Consider the following 19,539-nt stretch of genomic DNA (forward strand, 5'->3'; position numbering starts at 1 on the left):
GCTACTGTAAGGTGACTTTGGTAAGTAACTTAGCATCTGTGAACTTACATTCTAATTTGTAAAATGGGGATATGTGCTACTTACTTGAGACGCTTTGGAACTCAGCGCTCAAGGAAAAGTGGTTTTTCTTTTCCCAGTCCTGGGGTTCTCAACCTCAGTTAAGTCTGACATCACAGACTAGGTCATTTCTTTGTTGTGGGAGCTCTGTGCTGTGTGCTGTGCCACACTCACAAACATGCCTCCTTTCTTTTTTTTCTTTTTCTGCCTCCAGGGTTATTGCTGGGACTCTGTACCTGAACGGTTCCTGGAAGCCATTTTTCCCATTTTGTTGCCGTTATTGTTGCCACTGATGTTGTTGGAGAGGACAGAGAGAAATCGAAAGAGGAGGGGAGACAAAGACAGACACCCAAAGACCTGCTTCACCGCTTGTGAAGCGACTCCCCTGCAAGTGGGGAGCTGAGGGCTCGAACTGGGACCCTTACTTGCGCTTTGCGCCATGTGCGCTTAACCCGCTGCGCTACTGTCCGACTCCCAACACGCCTCCTTTCTAATCTACCTCCAAAGTCTTGAAGAAATTGTTAGTTAATACTTCTCCCGCCTTGAGGTTGAAAGCACTTTGGACTCTGCCAAATGCTTCCTGGTCAGCAAAAATCGCTGCAGTTGAAAAGCAGTGCCCTGGAGGCTGGGTGGTGGCGCACTTGGTTGAACGCACATGTTACAAGCAGCAAGGATTCAGGTTAGAGCCCCCAGTCTCCACCTGCAAGGGAAAACTGCAAGTGGTGAAGCAGGGCTTCAGGTCTCTCCCTCTCTATCACCCCCTTTTCCTCTCAATTTCTGGCTGTCTCTATCCAATAGACAAAAATGAAAAAATGGAAGAAAAAAAGAAATAGGGAGTCAAGTGGTAGCGCAGCGGGTTAAGCACACATGGCGCAAAGCGCAAGGACGGGAGTAAGGATCCTGGTTCGAGCCCACGGCTCCCCATCTGCAGGGGAGTCGCTTCAGAGGCGGTGAAGCAGGTCTGCGGGTGTCTATCTTTCTCTCCCCCTCTGTCTTCCCCTCCTATCTCCATTTCTCTCTGTCCTATCCAACAATGACGACATCAATAACAACAATAATAACAACCATAAAACAAGGGCAAGAAAGGGAATAAATAAATATATTTTTAAAAAAGAAAAAGGGAAATAATAATAAAAAGAATAAAGTTGTGCCCTAACCAAAACGATTTGAGGGAGAAATAAAAATAAGTCTAGACGGAGTAGAAGTAGGCGGCTCCACCTGATGGAGGCAAGAGCTTCCAGTAGAATCTCCTACTTCCAAAGAGTTGCAGAAATCCTAAGGAAAAAACTGAATTTTACGGGAAGGGAAGGGGAGGGGTGAAAACCCGGCAAATGAAGAGGGTACTTTAAACCGAGCCTCTCGGGTCTGAGAACCCGACGTCCACACCAAACACCACCCTCGCCGCTCCGCGACTCCTAGGCACACGCTGGGCGAGGTCAGCGCTCCCGAGGGTGCCTCGGCGGGGCGGAGCCACATGACGTCATCACCGCAGGCCCAACCCCCCCGCCGGGCCCGGCCCGCGCACAAGCAGCGTCGAGTCCGCCCGCGCGGCCGTACGTCAGCGGGCAGAGGCGGGGTGCAGGCGTTGGCGCTGCCACGTCTTGGCGGCCGCTAGCGTAGCGGCTGTCGCGGTGGCGACCGTGGCGTGGCTGGTGGCGGAGGAGGTGGGGCTGTCGCTGTAGCCGGATCCAGATCCGGATTCGGATTCTGTACTGAGTAGCCCAGTGGACAGGAGTCCAAAGGGTCGAGAGTGCAACGCCGGCGGCCGAGCCTCAGCGGGTGAGGGAACCGGGGGTGCGAGCGGGGCCGGGTGGCCGCCTTCACCTTTTCCGAACAGGTGCGCCTGCTGCCCCGCGAGGCGAGCTAGGCCCTGCGCGGGTAACGTGGGGGCGGCTGCTCCCGGTGCAGAGCGGGGCCAAGGTGGAGGGTGGTCGGTGTCCCTGGCAGAGTTGGCGCAGAGGTGGGTCGAGACCAACTCTGTTCAGCACACTTGGCGTGGAGGACCCGGACAGTTGCTCCTGGTCGCTTCCTAATAACCACGAGCGCCCCAGGCCCCAGATTCTCCCTTCCTTTCGCGGGTGCGCCCCACAGCGACTAGGATCCGCTCGCGGACTTGCTCCCCATCCGGAAGAACACCTTGTGTGCAGACTAATTTCGCTGAGATGCCCTTTGTCTCTTTTCCCGGGTCTTCCTGCTACTCTGGATATTTCTCCTGTGGAAGGTGGTGTTTACATACTCCAAACTGACAATTTTATGCTCAATTTGCCGGCCGGGACAGTATAGGATTAATTTTGTTACGTTAGCCACTTATGAATGAATCTTAGAGTGGACTTAAAGCAATAATTTAATTCTACTTAGGCAGAAATTGCTGACATGATTTTAGAATAGAGGAGGACAAAGCTATCTGTGTGGTGCGATGGAGTAAAGATTGGTGCCTATCTAGTATAGCATTGTAGAGCTCAAGGTGGGGAAGCAAGATAGTCCCAGCTCACTTTGCTATGTGACCACGGAGTCAAGTCCTGGAACTTCCTCGTGCTCCAGCTTCCTATGGAGAAAACTAGAAATAGCTTGGAACGGTCAAGTAGACTAGGAGAAAAATAGTACTGGTATTCTCAGATGAAATGTAATTGCATAGGTTAATAAATATGCCTAGGTTTGTCAGAGTCAGTGTTAATTTTTATATTCAAACTTTAGTCTGCCCTTGAAATAGTTATAAAATGCATGTAGGCAGACGAGTGGCAAGGAGGTGAAAGTGTGTGCTTGTGTACTTTCAGCCACTACCCTCCCAATAAAATCATAAAATAAAAATGAAATGCATGTAGATGAATCCTGGAGTCTCAAACAGCTGTGACTCCTCATTACCCCATTCACCAATATAGGTGATATAGGATGAGATCTTGGTGTATATATAGTAGCTTATTTTATTTTTATTTTCCCTCCAGGGTTATTGCTGGGCTCGGTGCCTGCACCATGAATCCACCGCTCCTGGAGGCCATTTTTCCTCCTTTTGTTGCCCTTGTTGTTTTATTGTTGTAGTTATTGTTGTTGTCGTTGTTGGATAGGACAGAGAGAAATGGAGAGAGGAGGGGAAGACAGAGTGGGGGAGAGAAAGAGACACCTGCAGACCTGCTTCACCGTCTGTGAAGCGACTCCCCTGCAGGTGGGGGGCCGGGGGCTCGAACCGGGATCCTTACGCCGGTACCTGTGCTTTGCGCCACCTGCGCTTAACCCACTGCACCACCGCCCGACCCCCAGTAGCTTATTTTTTAAAAAGATTTTTAAAATATTTATTTTACTTATTTCCTTTTTTTAAAAAAAGATTTGATTTATTTATTAATGAGAAAGATAGGAGAGAAAGAACCAGGCATCACTCTGGTACATGTGCTGCGGGGGATTGAATTCAGGACCTCATGCTTGAGAGTCCAGTGCCTTAGACACAGCACCACCTACCGGACCACTTCCTTTTTGTTGCCCTTGTTTTTGTTGTTGTAGTTATTATTGTTGTTGATGGCGTCTTTGTTGGATAGGACAGAGAAATGGAGAGAGGAGGGGGAGAGAAAGATAGACACTTGCAGACCTGCTTCACCACCTGTGAAGCGACTCCCCCGCAGGTGGGAACCAAAGGCTGGAACTGGGATCCTTATGCAGGTCCTTTCGCTTTGCGCCACATGCGCTTAACCCGCTGCGCTACCGCTGGACTCCCAGTAGTTTATTTTTTAAAATCTTGTTATTAATCATATGCTACAAGATTGTAGAATTACAATATTATAGTTCGACACCACACCCACCACCAAAATTCTTCATCCCTACTTTCCCACTTCTCAAAGATAACCACCATAGTTCTCAAAAGCCTTACATATATATATAGTAGTTTAGATTTGGCCTTATACTTAGCTTATACTTTTAAATTTTTTTATGAGGGCCAGCAAAATAGCTCATTTGGATAGTGCCCATTCTTTGCCATGCACGGGACCCAAGCTTGAGCCAGGCCGTCTCGCAATGGAGGAAACTCTAGCACTGTCCTATCCTTTCTACTCTTTTCTCTTTCTGAAACAGTCCAGAGCAGTGAAGCCCTAGCAATGACAAATAATGTATATGAACTTTTATAATCTACATTTCCAGTGTTTATTACTTGTTGCTTTCGGCAGCAGCAACTTCCCCCTCATTTGTATTGTTTGCTCATAGAAGCTGGGAACAAACCAAATTGTTGAAATTGTGTCAGAAGAATAAGAAAGTGAATAAAAACCTAATGTGATCCTAGTACAAATGAATTTTATGCATGTTATTTGTGATATGACGTGACTTAAAAAAAATTTTTTTTTAATATTTATTTTCCCTTTAGTTGCCCTTGTTTTATTGTTGTTGTATTTATTATTGTTGTTGTATTTATTATTGTTGTTGTTACTGATTTCGTTGTTGGATAGGACAGAGAGAAATGGAGAGAGGAGGGAAAGACAGAGAGTAGGGGGGAGAAAGACACCTGCAGGCCTGCTTCACCGCCTGTGAAGCGACTCCCCTACAATTGGGGAGCCAGGTGCTCGAACAGGGATCCTCACTCTAGCCCTTGCGCTTTGCGTGATGTGTGCTTAGCCCTCTGCGCTACTGCCGACTCCCGACATCTTTTTTATTTTGAGGTTTTTCTGTGACCTCAGGGAGCAGGGGAGATAGCATAGTGATTATGCAAAAAGACTCATGCCTGAGGCTCCAAGGTTCAATCCCTGCACCACCATAAACCAGAGCTGAACAGTGTTCTGTAAAGATAAATAAATAAATGTGACCTCATAAATCTTACATTCATTATTTATTTCTTTTAAGATTTTATTTATTAATGAGAAAAATAGGAGGAGAGAGAAAGAAACAGACATCACTCTGGCACATGTGCTACCAGGGATCGAACTCAGGACCTCATGCTTGAGACTCCAAAGCCCTATCACTGTGCCACCACCTGGACCACATAACATTCATTATTTACTCACTAAATCTTTATTGAGCTAAGTTACACTTCTAAGGTTCTTGTAGACACATACTAATTTAGCAGAAGTAAAAAAGTTTGATAAATATGTGAAGAGAATGTGGGTCTGTATTTTAAAATTAATCTATGATCTTTAAGATTTAAGGGGAGGGCAATGACTCCTCTATAGAATGCACACTTAAACATGCTCAAGGACCACTGTGCAAGAGTACTTGCACCAGGGATCCTCAGTAATGGTAGAATGGTGCTATGCGTTTTTCCTCTGCTTCTCACCCTCTACCAAAAACAATTTTTTAATTTAATTTTAAAAATCCACAGGAGAGGAATAGAAAAATCGTGAAGGTGCTAAAAGCCCAATGATAACCCGTATGGCAATAAAGAATCAAGAATAATGATGAGATTCAGTTTCAAACAACTGAGCAGTTGAGTGAAGCAGTGCTACAGGTGTGTCTCTCCCTTTTCTCTCAGTTTCTATGTCCTATCAAATAAAATAGAAAAAACGGGGGAGGGGGGGAAGAATGGCCAAGTCAGCAGATTTGTAGTGCCAGCAGCTAGCTCCAGAAATAATCATGGTGGCAAAAATAATAAATAGATTTATTTTTAAATATCTATTTTTTTGGATAAAAACAGACATTGAGAGGGAGGGGTAGGAAGAGAGGAAAAAAGACACCTGCAGCACTGATTCACTCACAAAGCTTTCCTCTAACAAGTAGGCTTAACCCTGGTCTTTGAGCATTACAATATGTATGTTTAACAAGGTGCACCACCATCCAGCCCCTACTTTTGACAAAAATCTTGTACAATAAGGTAGGAAACTTATCTTCACTAGTGTACCCTCATTATTACTAAGAAGAAACAATCTGGAATCATGTAGGAACAGTTATATATATGACAAACCATGCTAAGTGAATATGCAGAGCTGTTAAAATATTAAGAATTCCGGGGGTCGGGCGGTAGTGCAGCAGGTTAAGCTTAAGGACTGGCGTTAAGAATCCCCGTTCGAGTGTGTGGTCCAGGAGGTAGTGTGGTGAAAAAAGAATTGGACTTTCAAGCATGAGGTCCTGAGTTCGATCCCTGGCAGCACATGTACCAGAATGATGTCTGGTTCTTTCTCTCTCTCTTTTTTTTCTCTCTATCTCCTCTCCAATCCCTCTCATTAATAAATAAATAAAATAATGGGGGAAAAGCAATTTAGTTTAAAAAAAAAAAAGAATCCCCGTTCGAGCCCCTGACTCCCCACCTGCAGGGGAGTCGCTTCACAGGCGGTGAAGCAGGTCTGCAGGTGTCTATCTTTCTCTCCCCCTCTCAGTCTTCCCCTCCTCTCTCCATTTCTCTCTGTCCTATCCAACAACGAATGACATCAACAACAACAGTAATAACCACAACAAGGCTACAACAAAGGCAACAAAAGGGGGGAAAATGGCCTCTATGAGCAATGGATTCATGGTCCAGGCACTGAGCCCCAGCGATAACCCTGGAGGCAAAAAAAATTAAGAATTCCAAGACAGTGGCAGCTGAGAATTAAATCAAGTGTAGGGTCCTATGTAGTTCCACAGGACTAGTGCTCATAAATCTGGTCCTGCTGCTTGGCTTTGTTGCCTGTGTGCTTATAGACTCTTCTCTCTTTAATAAGTTATACTGCTTGCTTCCTGGTCTGTAAAATGAAGACAATAATGATACATCTTTCATTAAAGGTTTTTAGAGCTAAAAAAATATAAAGCACTCAGTGTTGCCGGTTTCCTTTATTCTTATGCTCCTCCATGGAATGAAACCATCTGCCTAGAGAAAAGCACAAATAGATATTAGTATTCACTACATAAAATTCATCAGTCTTCATAATCTTAATTCTTCCATGTACCTCTCTTCTTTCTTGAAAATTGTAAAACTTTTTTTGAATGTAGTCTAGTCTATATTGTATTGTAAACTCCAGCAGCTTTATAGGAAGAATTTGTTTAAGTTGTACTAATGTTCCATGACCAGGAGGTGGCACAGTGACTAGAGTTGGATTCTCAGGCATGAGGTCCCAAATTCAAACCCTGGTATCATGTGTGCAAGAGTGATGCCCTGGTTCTCTCTCTGTCTTCCCCTCCTACCCACTCATGCATTTTTTTTTTTTGCCTGTGGGGTTATTGTTGGGGCTCAGTGCCTACAATCCACTGCTCCTGGAGGCCATTTTTCCCATTTTGTTGCCTTTGTTGTTGTTATTATTACTGTTGTTGGAAAGGACAAAGAGAAATCAAGAGACGAGGGAAAAACAGGGGAAGGAAAGACAGACACCGGCAGACCTCCTTCACCATTTGTGAAGCGCCCCCCACAGGTGGGGAGCCGGGGGCTGGAATCAGTATCCTTAGCCGGGTCTCTGTGCTTCGTACCATGTGCACTTAACCTGCTGCGCTACCGCCGGACCCCCACGTTTTTTTTAAGTGTATGAATGTTCATCTAACTTCTGTTCTGAGCTGGTCTGTGCATTGTTCTAGCATATGCTGTGCCAGGAAAGGAAATTGGGACCTCACAAATGCAAGTCCTGTGCTCTACCTGCTGAGCTATCACCCCAGCCACATCTTTTGAGCTTTTTTTTTTTTTTATCTTTACTTATTTATTGGATATAGACAGCCATAAATCAAGAAGGAAAGGGTGGTAGAAAGGGAGAGAGACAGACATCTGCAGCACTACTTCACCACTTGCAAAACTTTCCCACTGCAGGTGGGGGCCAGGGAACTTGAACCCTGGTCCTTGTGCATTGTAACATGTGTGATCAACCAGGTACGCCACCACCTGGTCCCCTTTTGAGCTTTCTTTAAACTTCATGGTTACAACTGTATATTAAATAGTATGAACATATTAAAATTTTTAAGTGTTTTGCCTTGAAAAATTCTTTTTTTTTTGCCTCCAGCATTATTGACTGTATCGGCTCAGTGACTGTACCCGAATCCACTGCTCCTGGAGGCCATGTTTTTTCCCATTTTGTTGCCCTTGTTGTTGTTATTGTTACCGCTGATGTTGTTATTGGATAGAACAGAGAGAAATCAGAGAGAAGGGGATACAGAAGGGGAGAGAAAGATAGACACCTGCAGACCTGCTTCATGGCTTGTGAAGTGACCCCTCTGCAGGTGGAATCCTTGAACTGGAATCCTTACTCCGGTCCTTGCACTTTGCGCCATGTGCACTTAACCCACTGCACTATCGCCCGACCGCCCCCCGCCACGTGTATTTTTGAATTTTTTGTAATTTAATAATAGTTTACAAGACCACATCCTAACAATTACTAGTGAGATACTTTTTCTTTTTTTCTTTTTTAAAATATTTATTCCCTTTTGTTGCCCTTGTTTTATTGTTGTAGTTATTGTTGTTGTTGTCATTGTTGTTGTTATTGATGTCACTGTTGTTGGATAGGACAGAGAGAAACTGAGAGAGGAGGGAAGGTAGAGAGGGGGAGAGAAAGATAGACACCTGCAGACCTGCTTCACTTGTGAAGTGACTCCCCTGCAGGTGGGGAAGATACTTTTTCTTCCAGCAACTATTCTACAGAAGTGCAGCTCTGTTTTTATATAATTTGCTTTTTTTTCACATTTGTTATCTAGTCTCAGTTTTATTAGGCCACAATTAATAGGAGCCTATTGCTCTTTTGACAGAAAAATACCATAACTTATTGTACAACAGTATGAAAAACACTTGTTGGTTCAACCTGCTTAGATTCAGTTGAAAAACAGAATTTTAAAGAAAAACTGCTGTGTGGAAACAAAATTGAACATATATTTTTAGTGTGAATTTATAAAGTAATAGCTAGTACCAAATACTATAGTGAACAGAACATAAATAATTTAGACTGGTTCTCACTCTCTATCCTCATATTTTATGTTACTGTATGTTTTTTATGCTGTTTTTACCAGAGCGTTGCTCAGCTCAGCTCTGGTTTATGATGGTGTGGGGATTGAATCTGACTTGAGAGACTCAGGCATGAAAATTTTTTGCTATTCCACCCACCCCCATGATTTAAGCCACATATCAATATCTAAGAACCTGGGAGCCCATGAAAATCTCAGCTGTTTAGTGCTACACTAGTAGCATCAACCTGTAGGAAAAATGTTTTAGAGGAGCTCCTATTAGGCTGTTAATGTTCAAAAGTTGTATATTTAGTCATTTGCTTTATTATCTTGATACTAATGAGTCATTTGCTTTATTGTCTTGATACTAACTTGATATGAAATGCTTTTACATTTTTTTTATTGTTATTGATGTCATTGGACAGAGAGAAATGCAGAGAGATGGGGAAGACAGAGAGGAGGAGAGAAAGCGACCCCTGCAGGTGGGGAGCCGGAGGCTCAAACCGGGATCCTTACTCCAGTCCTTGCGCTTTGTGCCATGTGCACTTAACCTGCTGTGCTACCACCCGACTCCCAGGAATTTGCTTTTACATTTAAGATAGGCTAAAATACAGTATCTTCCAAGTCTGTTAAAATATGTTTAATTCATTTATTTTCAAAGAAATTGGCTTTCTCATCAGCCATAATTTTCCTATTAAATGCATTAACATTTAAAATATTGTAGGTCTTACTACAAAGATGAAACCTGATGAAACGCCTATGTTCGATCCAAATCTGCTTAAAGAGGTGGACTGGAGCCAGAATACAGCTACATTTTCTCCAGCCATTTCCCCAACACATCCTGGAGAAGGTTTGGTTTTGAGGCCTCTTTGTACTGCCGACTTAAATAGAGGTATGAACTTACTAAGCTTACAAAACCTGGTTTTAATAATTAACATCTTTTCTCCGCATTGTAATGTTGATGAGTTTTTTAAATCTGACTTTTGGATTATATTTTACTTCAAATGACTTAAATACAATGCTGCTATTTCTTAATTAAGAAACCAAAAAGACTTCTTTCTCATAAAATTGGAATTATGTGCAGTTACACTAAAGAAGCTATATGGGGAATGAAGGTAAAATAATTTTCTTTGGATAAGTTGTAAAAAAAATTTCTCTACATGTGTTTCTTTTTAAAATTTAGAGACTCAGGTGGTAGTGCATTGGGTTAAGCACATATGGTACGAAGCCAAGGACCAACATAAAGATGGTTTGAGCCCCCGGCTGCCCACCTGCAGGGGAGTCACTTCCCAAGTGGTGAAGCAGGTCTGCAGGTGTCTATCTTTCTGTCCCCCTCTCTGTCTTTCCCTCCTCTCCCCATTTCTCTCTGTCCTATCCAACAACAACAATGTCAATAACAACAATAACAATAAGAAACAAGGGCAATAAAATTTAATTGAACATTTTAAATTACACTGAAGTCTGTATATGCTGGTTCTATAACTATCGAGTATTAAAAAGTCTTGTTCAGGCAAAAACACTGATAAACTATTACTGTTTTATGTAGTGATTATAGACAGAATTTAATGCTTTTTTGTTTTTATTACTTTTTTTCTAATTTAATGTTTTTAAATAAAGTACTTAACTAAAAACTGAATATTCATAGGAAATTCTAGGGAAAAAAAATTCTGTACTTCCCACCAGTTTAATAGACTGCTTCTTTGAGATATCTTCTATTTGCTTTTCCCATGAAATGAAGTATATTTCTTTAAAACTAGGTTTTTTAAAGGTGCTTGGTCAACTGACAGAAACTGGAGTTGTCAGCCCTGAACAATTTATAAGTAAGTATTACAGCTTTTTTTGGGGGGGGTGGAGAAGGAGGGAATAGAGACAGAAATTGAAAGGGGGTGGGAAGGAGATAAAGAGGGAGAAAGATACTTGCAGCTCTATTTCACTGCTTCTGTAGTTTTCTCTCTGCAGGTGGGGAATAGGGACTTGGGGCTTGAACCTGAATTCTTGCACACTGTAATATGTGTGCTCAACAGGTGTGACACTATTCAGCCTCAGTACTATAGCTTCTTGCTTAAGGCTCTGCTCAGTGTCTACATTTTTTTTGTTGTTGTTATCTTTATTTATTGGATAGAGACTTCCAGAAATTAAGAGGGAAGAGGAAGAGAGACAAGACATGCGGCACTGTTTCTCCACTCATGAAGCTTCTCCCCTTCAGGTGGGGACCAGGGGCTCGAACCTGGGTCTTTGCACACTGTAGCATGTGTGCTCAACAAGGTGCACCACCACCCAGCCCCTCTACATTTCTTTTTAAATAGCTAGTGGCTATTCAGATAACAGATTTGCTTTTTCTTTCTTCCTTTTTCTTTTTTTTTTACTTTTTAAAAAAATTTATTTTCCCTTCTGTTGCCCTTGTTGTTTAATTCTTTTTGTAGTTATTGATGTCATCATTGTTAGATAGGTCAGAGAAATGGAGAGAGGAGAGAAGACAGAGAGGGGGAGAGAAAGATAAGACACCTGCAGACCTGCTTCACCGCCTGTGAAGCGACTCGTCCCTGCAGGTGGGGAGCCGGGGGCTCGAACAGGGATCCTTATGCTGGTCCTTGGGCTTTGCGCCACGTGTGCTTAAGTCACTGTGTTACCGCCCAATTCCCTCTCCCTCCCTCCCTCCCTTTCTTTCTTTCTTTCTTTCTTTCTTTCTTTCTTTCTTTCTTTCTTTCTTTCTTTTTCTTTCTTTCTTTCTTGCCTCCAGGGTTATCACTGGAGCTTGGTGCCTGCACTATGAATCCACTGCTCCTAGAAGACATTTTTCCCATTTTGTTGCACTTGTTGTTGCAGATTGTTATTGATGTCGTTGATAGGACAGAGAGAAATCGAGAGAGGAGGGAAAGACAGAGAGGAGAGAAAGACACCTGCAGACCTGCTTCACTGCTAGCAAAGCCACCCCCTGAAGGTGGGGAGCTGGGGGCTCAAACTAGGATCTTTAAGCCGTTCTTTTTTTTTTTTTTTTTTTTTTTTTTTTTTTTATCTCCAGGGTTGTTGCTGGGGCTGGGTGCCTGCACTACGAATCCACTTCTCTTGGGGGCTTTTTTTCTTCCCTTTTGTTGCCCTTGTTGTTTATCATTGTTGTTACTACTATTGTTGTTGGATAGGACAGAACGAAATTGAGAAAGGAGGGGAAGACAGAGGGGGAAGAGAAAGATAGGCATTTGCAGCCTTACTTCACCACCCGTGAAGTGACCCCCTTGCAAGTGGGGACCAGGAGCTTGAACCTGGGTCCTTGAGCACTATAATGTGTGCTCTTAATTAGGTGCACCACCACCTGGTCCCCAAAAAATATTTTTCAAAACTTTGTTTTGGTAAAGCAAGAGAAAAATTGGGGGTGGGGGCGAGAAAGAGACTCCTACAGCACTACTTTACTGCTTATGAAGCTTCCCCTGCAGATAGGGACGAGAGGCTTGAAGCAGGAGATAGCCCTCTTGGGTAGATAGAGAATGCACCTTACAGTTATTAAATTCTTGGGTTTGAGCACTAGCACCACAAATAGTAGAATAGTGTTGTAATATCTTTCTTCTTTTTTTGTTCTCCTCACTTCCCCCACCCTTGAAATAATTAAGACTAAAAAACGTTGGGGGGCTGGGCAGTAGCACAGCGGGTTAAGAACACACGGGGCAAAGCGCAAGGGCCAGCTTAAGCATCCCAGTTCGAGCCCCCAGCTCCCCACCTGCAGGGGGTCGCTTTGCAAGCGGTAAAGCAGTCTGCAAGTGTCTTATCTTTGTCCTCCTCTCTGTCTTCCCCTCCTCTCTCCATTTCTCTTTGTCCTAACAACTACAGCTATGACAACAAGGGCAACAAAATAGAAAAAAAATGGCCTCCAGGAACAGTGGATTCAGCACAGGCACTGAGCCCCAGCGATAACCCTGGAGGCAAAAAAAAAAAAAAAAAGTTAAACAATGAACAGTGAACAAAGCCCCAATGCCTTTAAAACTTAACATGGCTTTACTAGCCTAGAATGTAAATGTAGCAGTCTGTACCTAGAATGTAGCAATTAGCATGTTTTGCAAAATACTTATTTAGGTGGTAGCTCTAGAAAGTTTTATTATATCCTTTCTCTTCTTATGGTTTGACTTTCATCACCAAATATGTAAGAATGTGTTCTAAATTTTTTCTTAAATTTTAAAGATTTTATATTTACTTATTGATGAGAGATAGGAGGAAAGAGAACTACACATTCACTCTAGTACATGTGCTGCCAGGGATTGAACTCAGGATCTCATGCGTGAGAGTCTGACACTATCCACTGTACTACTTTTCAGACCACATATCTATTTTTTCTACAATTCTTTCATTTCTTTTATTATTATTTTTTAAAACTTAAAAAAAAATATTTTATTTATTTGTTAATGAGGAAGGTAGGAGGAGGAATAGAAAGAACCAGACATCACTCTGGTACATGTGCTGCAGGGATTGAACTCAGGACCTCATGCTTGAGGGTCCAGTGCTTTATCCACTGTGCCACCTCCCAGACCAGGAATTCTTTCATTTCTTTCAATGAGTGATTCTGTTTAGTACTTTAACCTTTTTGATACAAGAATCTTTATTTATTTTTTCTTACCAGAGCTCAGCTCTAGCTTCTGGTGGTGATGGGGTTGGGGAAGGGGAGGTGTTAAACCTGGGACTTTGGAGCTTCAAGCATTGAGTCTCTTTGCATAAACATTATGCTGTCTACCCCCCACCCAATACAAGAATCATTCTCCGATACTTACTGTTTGATTCCTTCATTGATTCTTTTCTATGACACCTATCTCTAAGAATACGACTGAAGTTGGTGTATTGCACCAAACTAAGACTCTGGGGTGGGGGTGATAGTTCAGGTCCTGGAATATGGTGGCAGAGGAGGACCTAGTGGGGTTTGAATTGTTATGTGGGGTTTGAATTGTTATGTGGAAAACTAAGAAAAGTTACACATGTACAAACTACTCTATTTTACTATCAACTGTAAACCATTAATCCCCCAATAGAGAGAAAAAAATATATATGAATAAAAATGAACAGTAGTGAGACTGTTAGGTTCAGTTTTTATCCGTGGATACTTCTTTGCATGTGTATCATATTTGGATTTGATGGGAAACCAAATATGATATGCAGTATATAGATTTTCTTTTCTTTTTCTTTTTGCCCCCAGGGTTATTGCTGGGGCTCAGTGCCTGCACCATGAATCCACTGTTCCTGGAGGCCATTTTTTCCCCTTTTGTTGCCCTTGTTGTTCCATCATTGTTATGGTTATTATTATTATTATTGTTGTTGTTGTCGTTGGATAGGACAGAGAGAAATTGAGAGAGAAGGGGGAGAGAAAGATAGACACCTGCAGACCTGCTTCACCGCCTGTGAAGCGACTCCCCTGCAGGTGGGGAGCCAGGGGCTCAAACTGGGATCCTTAAACCAGTCCTTGTGCTTTGCACCAGGTGCACTTAACCCGCTGCGCTACCGCCCTACTCCCTCTTTTCTTTAACTAGAGCACTACTTAGCTCCAGTTTATGTTGGTACTAATTAAGGACTGAACCTGGAACATTGTAGTTTCAGGCATTAAAGTCTTTTTGCATAAACATTATGTTGTCTCCCCAACCCTAAGACTAAATATCATCTTGAGGGAAATGTTTAGTTTGGAGGGGGGGATTTGATATCGATCATAAGATGATTTATACTTGGTTTTCTGATACCTAACTCAGGGTGCTTTTTATTTAACATTTATTTATTCCCTACAAACATGTATTGAGAGGTTTTCCTCTCAGGGGTTGGGCTGTAGCACAGGGTTAAGCGCACATGGCGCAAAGACCAGCGTAAGGATGGATCCTGGTTCAAGCCCCCGTCTCCCCACCTGCAGGGGAGTCACTTTACAGGTGGTGAAGCAGGCCTGCCGGTGTCTGTCTTTTTCTCCCCCTCTCTCTTCCCCTCCTCTCTCCATTTCTCTCTGTCCTATCCAACAATGACAACATCAATAACAATAACAACAATAAAGCAACAAGGGCAACAAAAGGGAATAAATAAATATAAAAAAAAATTTTAAGTAGTCAGTCTTTGGAGGGCAGGTGGTAGTGCACCTGGTTAAGTGCTTACATTAAAAAGGTAGTCAGTTTTTTATTCACGAAACACTTGAAACTACAAAGAGAAAACCGTTTACTACTTTGCCAAAATATTTTGAAACTGAATAGCAAGTGTTGTTCATCTTTTTTTTAACTACATGTTTTCATTTTGACAGCCTTTTTTTTTTCCTTTTTCTTTTTAATATATGGACTGTGTTTCAATTGGAACTGACTTTATATTTGAACTCCTTGATCACTTTTAATAGTTTCCTTTAGAAACAATGTATGAATTACAATGTATGAATTACATGTGGTGAGATAGCTCTGAATTCAATAATGGAGTCAGTTAATCTTAGTATTTCTCAGACACCTAATAAAGTTTTGTGTTTACAATAACAGTTTTCCAACTTCCATAGAATCTTTTGAGCACATGAAGAAATCTGGAGATTACTATGTTACAGTTGTGGAAGATGTGACTTTAGGACGGATTGTTGCTACAGCAACTCTAATAATAGAACATAAATTTATCCATTCCTGTGCTAAGGTATGTGCTCACAATTTTTTAAGTAAAATGGACAAGTTCTGTCTAGCAAAATCACTGCTACAGTTTCTACTGACTTTCTCACTGCTTTTCATTGAAAAGGAGATAGTGGTCTGGGTGGATTAAGTGTTGGATTCTCAAACATGTATTTTTTTTTCTTAAATATTGAATAGAGACAGAAACTGAGATGCAAGGGGAGATAAAGAGACACCGCAACACTGATTCACCACACATGAAACTTCCCCTCTCCAGGTGGGGGAAAAGGGGCTTGAATTTGGGTCCTTGAGAATGTTAACATGCACATTCAACCGAGGACACATTTACCTAGCCACTGCTGTCTTGAGTTCAGTTCTTAGCTTAGAATGTGCCAGAGTGATATACACTGGTTCAAGTAAGAGAAAGAAAATATATGAATTGTTTACTAAGGTGTTCTGTATAATTTGGTATAATTATAAACCAAGTATGCATTGTAAAGTTCAGCAGTACTGTTTAAAATCCCTAATGGTGGTTTTTCATAAATAGTACTTTAGGGGCATGGGGAAAAAATAGTACTATAAATAAATAAATATATATATATATAAATATATATATATATATATTATAGGGGCTGTGTGGTGGGGCACCTGGCGGAGTGCATACGACAGCATATGCAGGACCTAGGCTCAAGAACGTCCTCAGCCCTCACCTGCAGGGGGGAAGCTTCATGAGTAGTAAAACAGTGCTGTAGGTGTCTTTTCTCTCTCCCTTTCCTCACAATTTCTATCAAATAATAAACAATATGTATATGATACATATACATACTACACTAACAGATTCTCATCACCAGTTTACAAATGGTAAAGACTTCATAACTGTTGACTCTTCCCACATAACTCATAAATTTGAAAATCTAGGTAACAGTGAGGGGCCAGGAGGTGGCGCACTGGGTTAAGTGCACATAGTGTGAAGTGCAAGGACCCACACAAGGAACCCGGTTTGAGCCCCCAAACTCCCTTCCTGCAGGGGGGGGGGCGCTTTGGTATGGATTGAGTAAGATACGGTACATAGTATGATTACATGTTAGTAATATGGATTCTGAAGTTTGCTTTAAAATAATGTAGGAGGTTTAAGATATTGTCAAGAAGACACAAGTTAGCAAAGTAAAAAAAACAATTCTTTTTTGGTTCTTGTGAAGTTAACAGAACATTTTATTTTTATCAGTGTTATTTGTTGAGTTATCTAAATATAGAACCAGATGTTTAAGTTGTTAAATATTGTAAATATTTTCAGAGAGGAAGAGTAGAAGATGTTGTTGTTAGTGATGAATGGAGAGGAAAGCAGCTTGGCAAACTGTAAGTAGACAAAACAAGCAGGTAACAGATACTCTGCTTTAGCTAACAGGTTTTTGCTAAGTGAAATACTAAGAATACTTGTGAGAAAGTATTCTCCTGTAATTTTTAGATGGCATCCACTATGAAGACATTGTCTTTATGCTTCAACTGATTTTAACAGAGAAATAGTCTATCAAGTTGATCTTACACTTTAGAAATCAAAAGTGTACAGTGACATCTGCAGGTTGGTTTGTTTTTGTTACCAGGTTTGGTTTTGTTACTTCTTATTCTTTTATCTAGATAAGAGGATGAGAGACACCACAGCATTTCACCACTTGTGAAGCTTAATTATCTTGTACCTTATTTTCCTATATAGTTGCTGGGGACTCAAACCAGGTCCTTGTGTATGAATTAGCTCTAGGAGCTGAGAAGTAGCCTCCTAGTGGAGTGCGCACATCACCAGGTACAAACACCTTAGTTTGAGCCCCTAGCCACATGGGAATATATGCAAGGGGTAAGCTTCATCAATAGTCTTTCTCCCTCCTCTTACCCTCTGCTAAAATTAAATAAATAAATTGTGGAAGAAAGAAAAGATAGCTCTATCATATGAGCTATCCTCTGGCCCCTAGTTAAATTTTAATATTATCTTTGCTGACTAGTAAGAAGTTATCTCCAACATTAAGTATCTGTTATATACCAGAATTTTTCAAGTCTTTCCCCCCCCTAGAATCACATTCTTCTTAAGAATTTTAAAAGATGTATTTTTGGTTTCTTTTGTTTGTTTGTTTGTTTCCACTTCATATTAGTTAAATCAATCTAATATGATAATTTCATAATCATTAAGATAGCTTTAAAAATGAACTGGTTCATATTGCAACAAAGTAAAAGACTCAGGGGTGGTGAGGAGGAGGGTTCAGGTCCTGGAACATGATGGCAGAGGAGGACCTAGTGGGGGTTGTATTGTTATGTGGAAAACTGTGAAATGTTATACATGTACAGACTATTGTATTTTACTGTAAACCATTAATCCACCAATGAAGAAATTTTAAAAACTAACTGGTCCAAAGAGAGATCACCAGCAGTAGCACAGGCCTGAGGCACTACAGTTCCCAGTACAACCTCTGGCAACACCACAAGCCATAGTAGAGCAGTGAAGTTTACAAAAACAAAAAAGTAAACAACAAAACTTTTGGACTGTGAAAATGCCTCACATAAAGTATGTTTGCTTTGTCATACACATGACTCAAGTTCTACCTTACTAAAGGAAGCTTCAGTGCTGTTCAGTGTGGGGTGAGGGGTAAACACATAGGGGACTTGTTTCCCAAGTATTGAATAGTTTGAATATATTTTGAAAAAGATAATTAAAAAAAATTCTGACCATATGCTTTAAAAGGCTATAGTGTTAACACTAAACCTTAAAAAAAAAAAAAAAAAAGTCCAGAGGTGGCACAGAGGATAAAGCATTGGATTTTCAAGCATAAGGTCCTGAGTTCAATCTCTGGCAGCACATGTGATGTCTGGTTCTTTTTCTCTCCTTCTATCTTCATAAGTAAATAAATAAATCTTAAAAAAGAAAAAAGGAAGAAAGATTTAAGGTGGTGTTTATTCTAATAAGGAAGATTCTAGACAAAGTATATTTGAAATAAAATGGTTTGGGTGATTTAATGGCTTATCCATGTTAAGCCTGTAAATTTAAATGTAAATATAGTGAGGAAAGGGCATGATTTCAAACTACTTCTGCTATAAACTGGAAGTATTATCAAGCAGTTTTTATGTTGTTACTAAAACCCATTATTAACAAATTCTGTGTATCTTTAATTGCAGGTTATTATCAACCCTTACGTTGCTAAGCAAGAAACTGAACTGTTATAAGATTACCCTTGAATGTCTGCCACAAAATGTTGCTTTCTATAAAAAGTTTGGATATACTGTATCTGAAGAGAACTACATGTGTAGGAGGTTTTAAAGTAAAAGTCCTTTAAGACATTTGTCAAAGGAGTTGATATAACTCTTTCTAGAGTCAAAACACTTTGTTGCTATATTCTAGTGACTGTCATAGGTACTGGACTGAGAAAACATTGTAATACAACAGGAATAATGACATTCAGAAGACTCCTTTCGGTTGGTGGGACATACTATGTTGCAAGTTTAGATTAAAGTGATTATTGTAATGAGGATGATTTTTAACCAAAGGAATATATTTTTAACTTGAACCTTTTCTTGCATTGTATTTTTCTAAAGTTTGGCTTTATTTCTTGGCAGTAAAGGTAGTAAGGAAGTTTATATCCACTATCTTTATGTGAATTATTATCACACTCAAAATTTTTTTGTTTCAAAGAAATATTTAAGTTGGATAAAGTATCTTAAAACTAAAATAATGCAGACAAAAAAATTGTTGACCCTAGTATGATACTGGCAATCAATCAACCATTTAGAGTGGAAATGAAAATTAACTTGGTTGACAAAATTCTCAAGACAACTTAAATGTACATTTAAAAGCCTATATAATTATCTTTTAAAGTATTACCTGTCATATATGGGATATAATTTAAATGTTTAAAATACTTAGAGCAGTAGCCCAGGGGGTAGTGAAGTGTATTAAGTATTCGACTCTCAAATATGAGGTCCTGAGTTCAATCCTGGGCAACACATATACCAGAGTAATGTTCTGGTTCTTCCTACTCTCCCTTTCTTAATAAATATTTTAAAAAATGGAACACTAAAAGTAAATATTAAGTACTTTAAAAGTGAGTTAACAAATTCT

General features: G+C 40.8%; 1 protein-coding gene across 4 annotated transcripts; it reads left to right on the plus strand.

Annotated features, from left to right (window-relative positions):
* Positions 1-1,692: 1,692 nt before the first annotated feature.
* GNPNAT1 (glucosamine-phosphate N-acetyltransferase 1) lies at positions 1,693-18,988 on the plus strand. 4 transcript variants are annotated; one of them, XM_060174954.1, is made up of 7 exons: positions 1,693-1,836; positions 5,348-5,473; positions 9,578-9,745; positions 10,611-10,673; positions 15,341-15,468; positions 16,735-16,796; positions 18,600-18,988. In XM_060174954.1, exons 3-7 carry the CDS (start codon positions 9,592-9,594, stop codon positions 18,739-18,741), a joined length of 549 nt encoding a protein of 182 aa, XP_060030937.1. In that variant the 5' UTR covers positions 1,693-1,836; positions 5,348-5,473; positions 9,578-9,591; the 3' UTR covers positions 18,742-18,988. The 4 variants fall into 4 exon arrangements, with proteins under 4 accessions (XP_060030937.1, XP_007535581.1, XP_060030938.1 ...); XM_007535519.3 differs by lacking the exon at positions 5,348-5,473; XM_016193607.2 differs by lacking the exon at positions 5,348-5,473 and having other exon boundaries at positions 1,775-1,894.
* Positions 18,989-19,539: the final 551 nt, after the last annotated feature.

Source organism: Erinaceus europaeus, chromosome 16 (assembly GCF_950295315.1).
Source record: "Erinaceus europaeus chromosome 16, mEriEur2.1, whole genome shotgun sequence".
Taxonomy (NCBI): Eukaryota; Metazoa; Chordata; class Mammalia; order Eulipotyphla; family Erinaceidae; genus Erinaceus; species Erinaceus europaeus.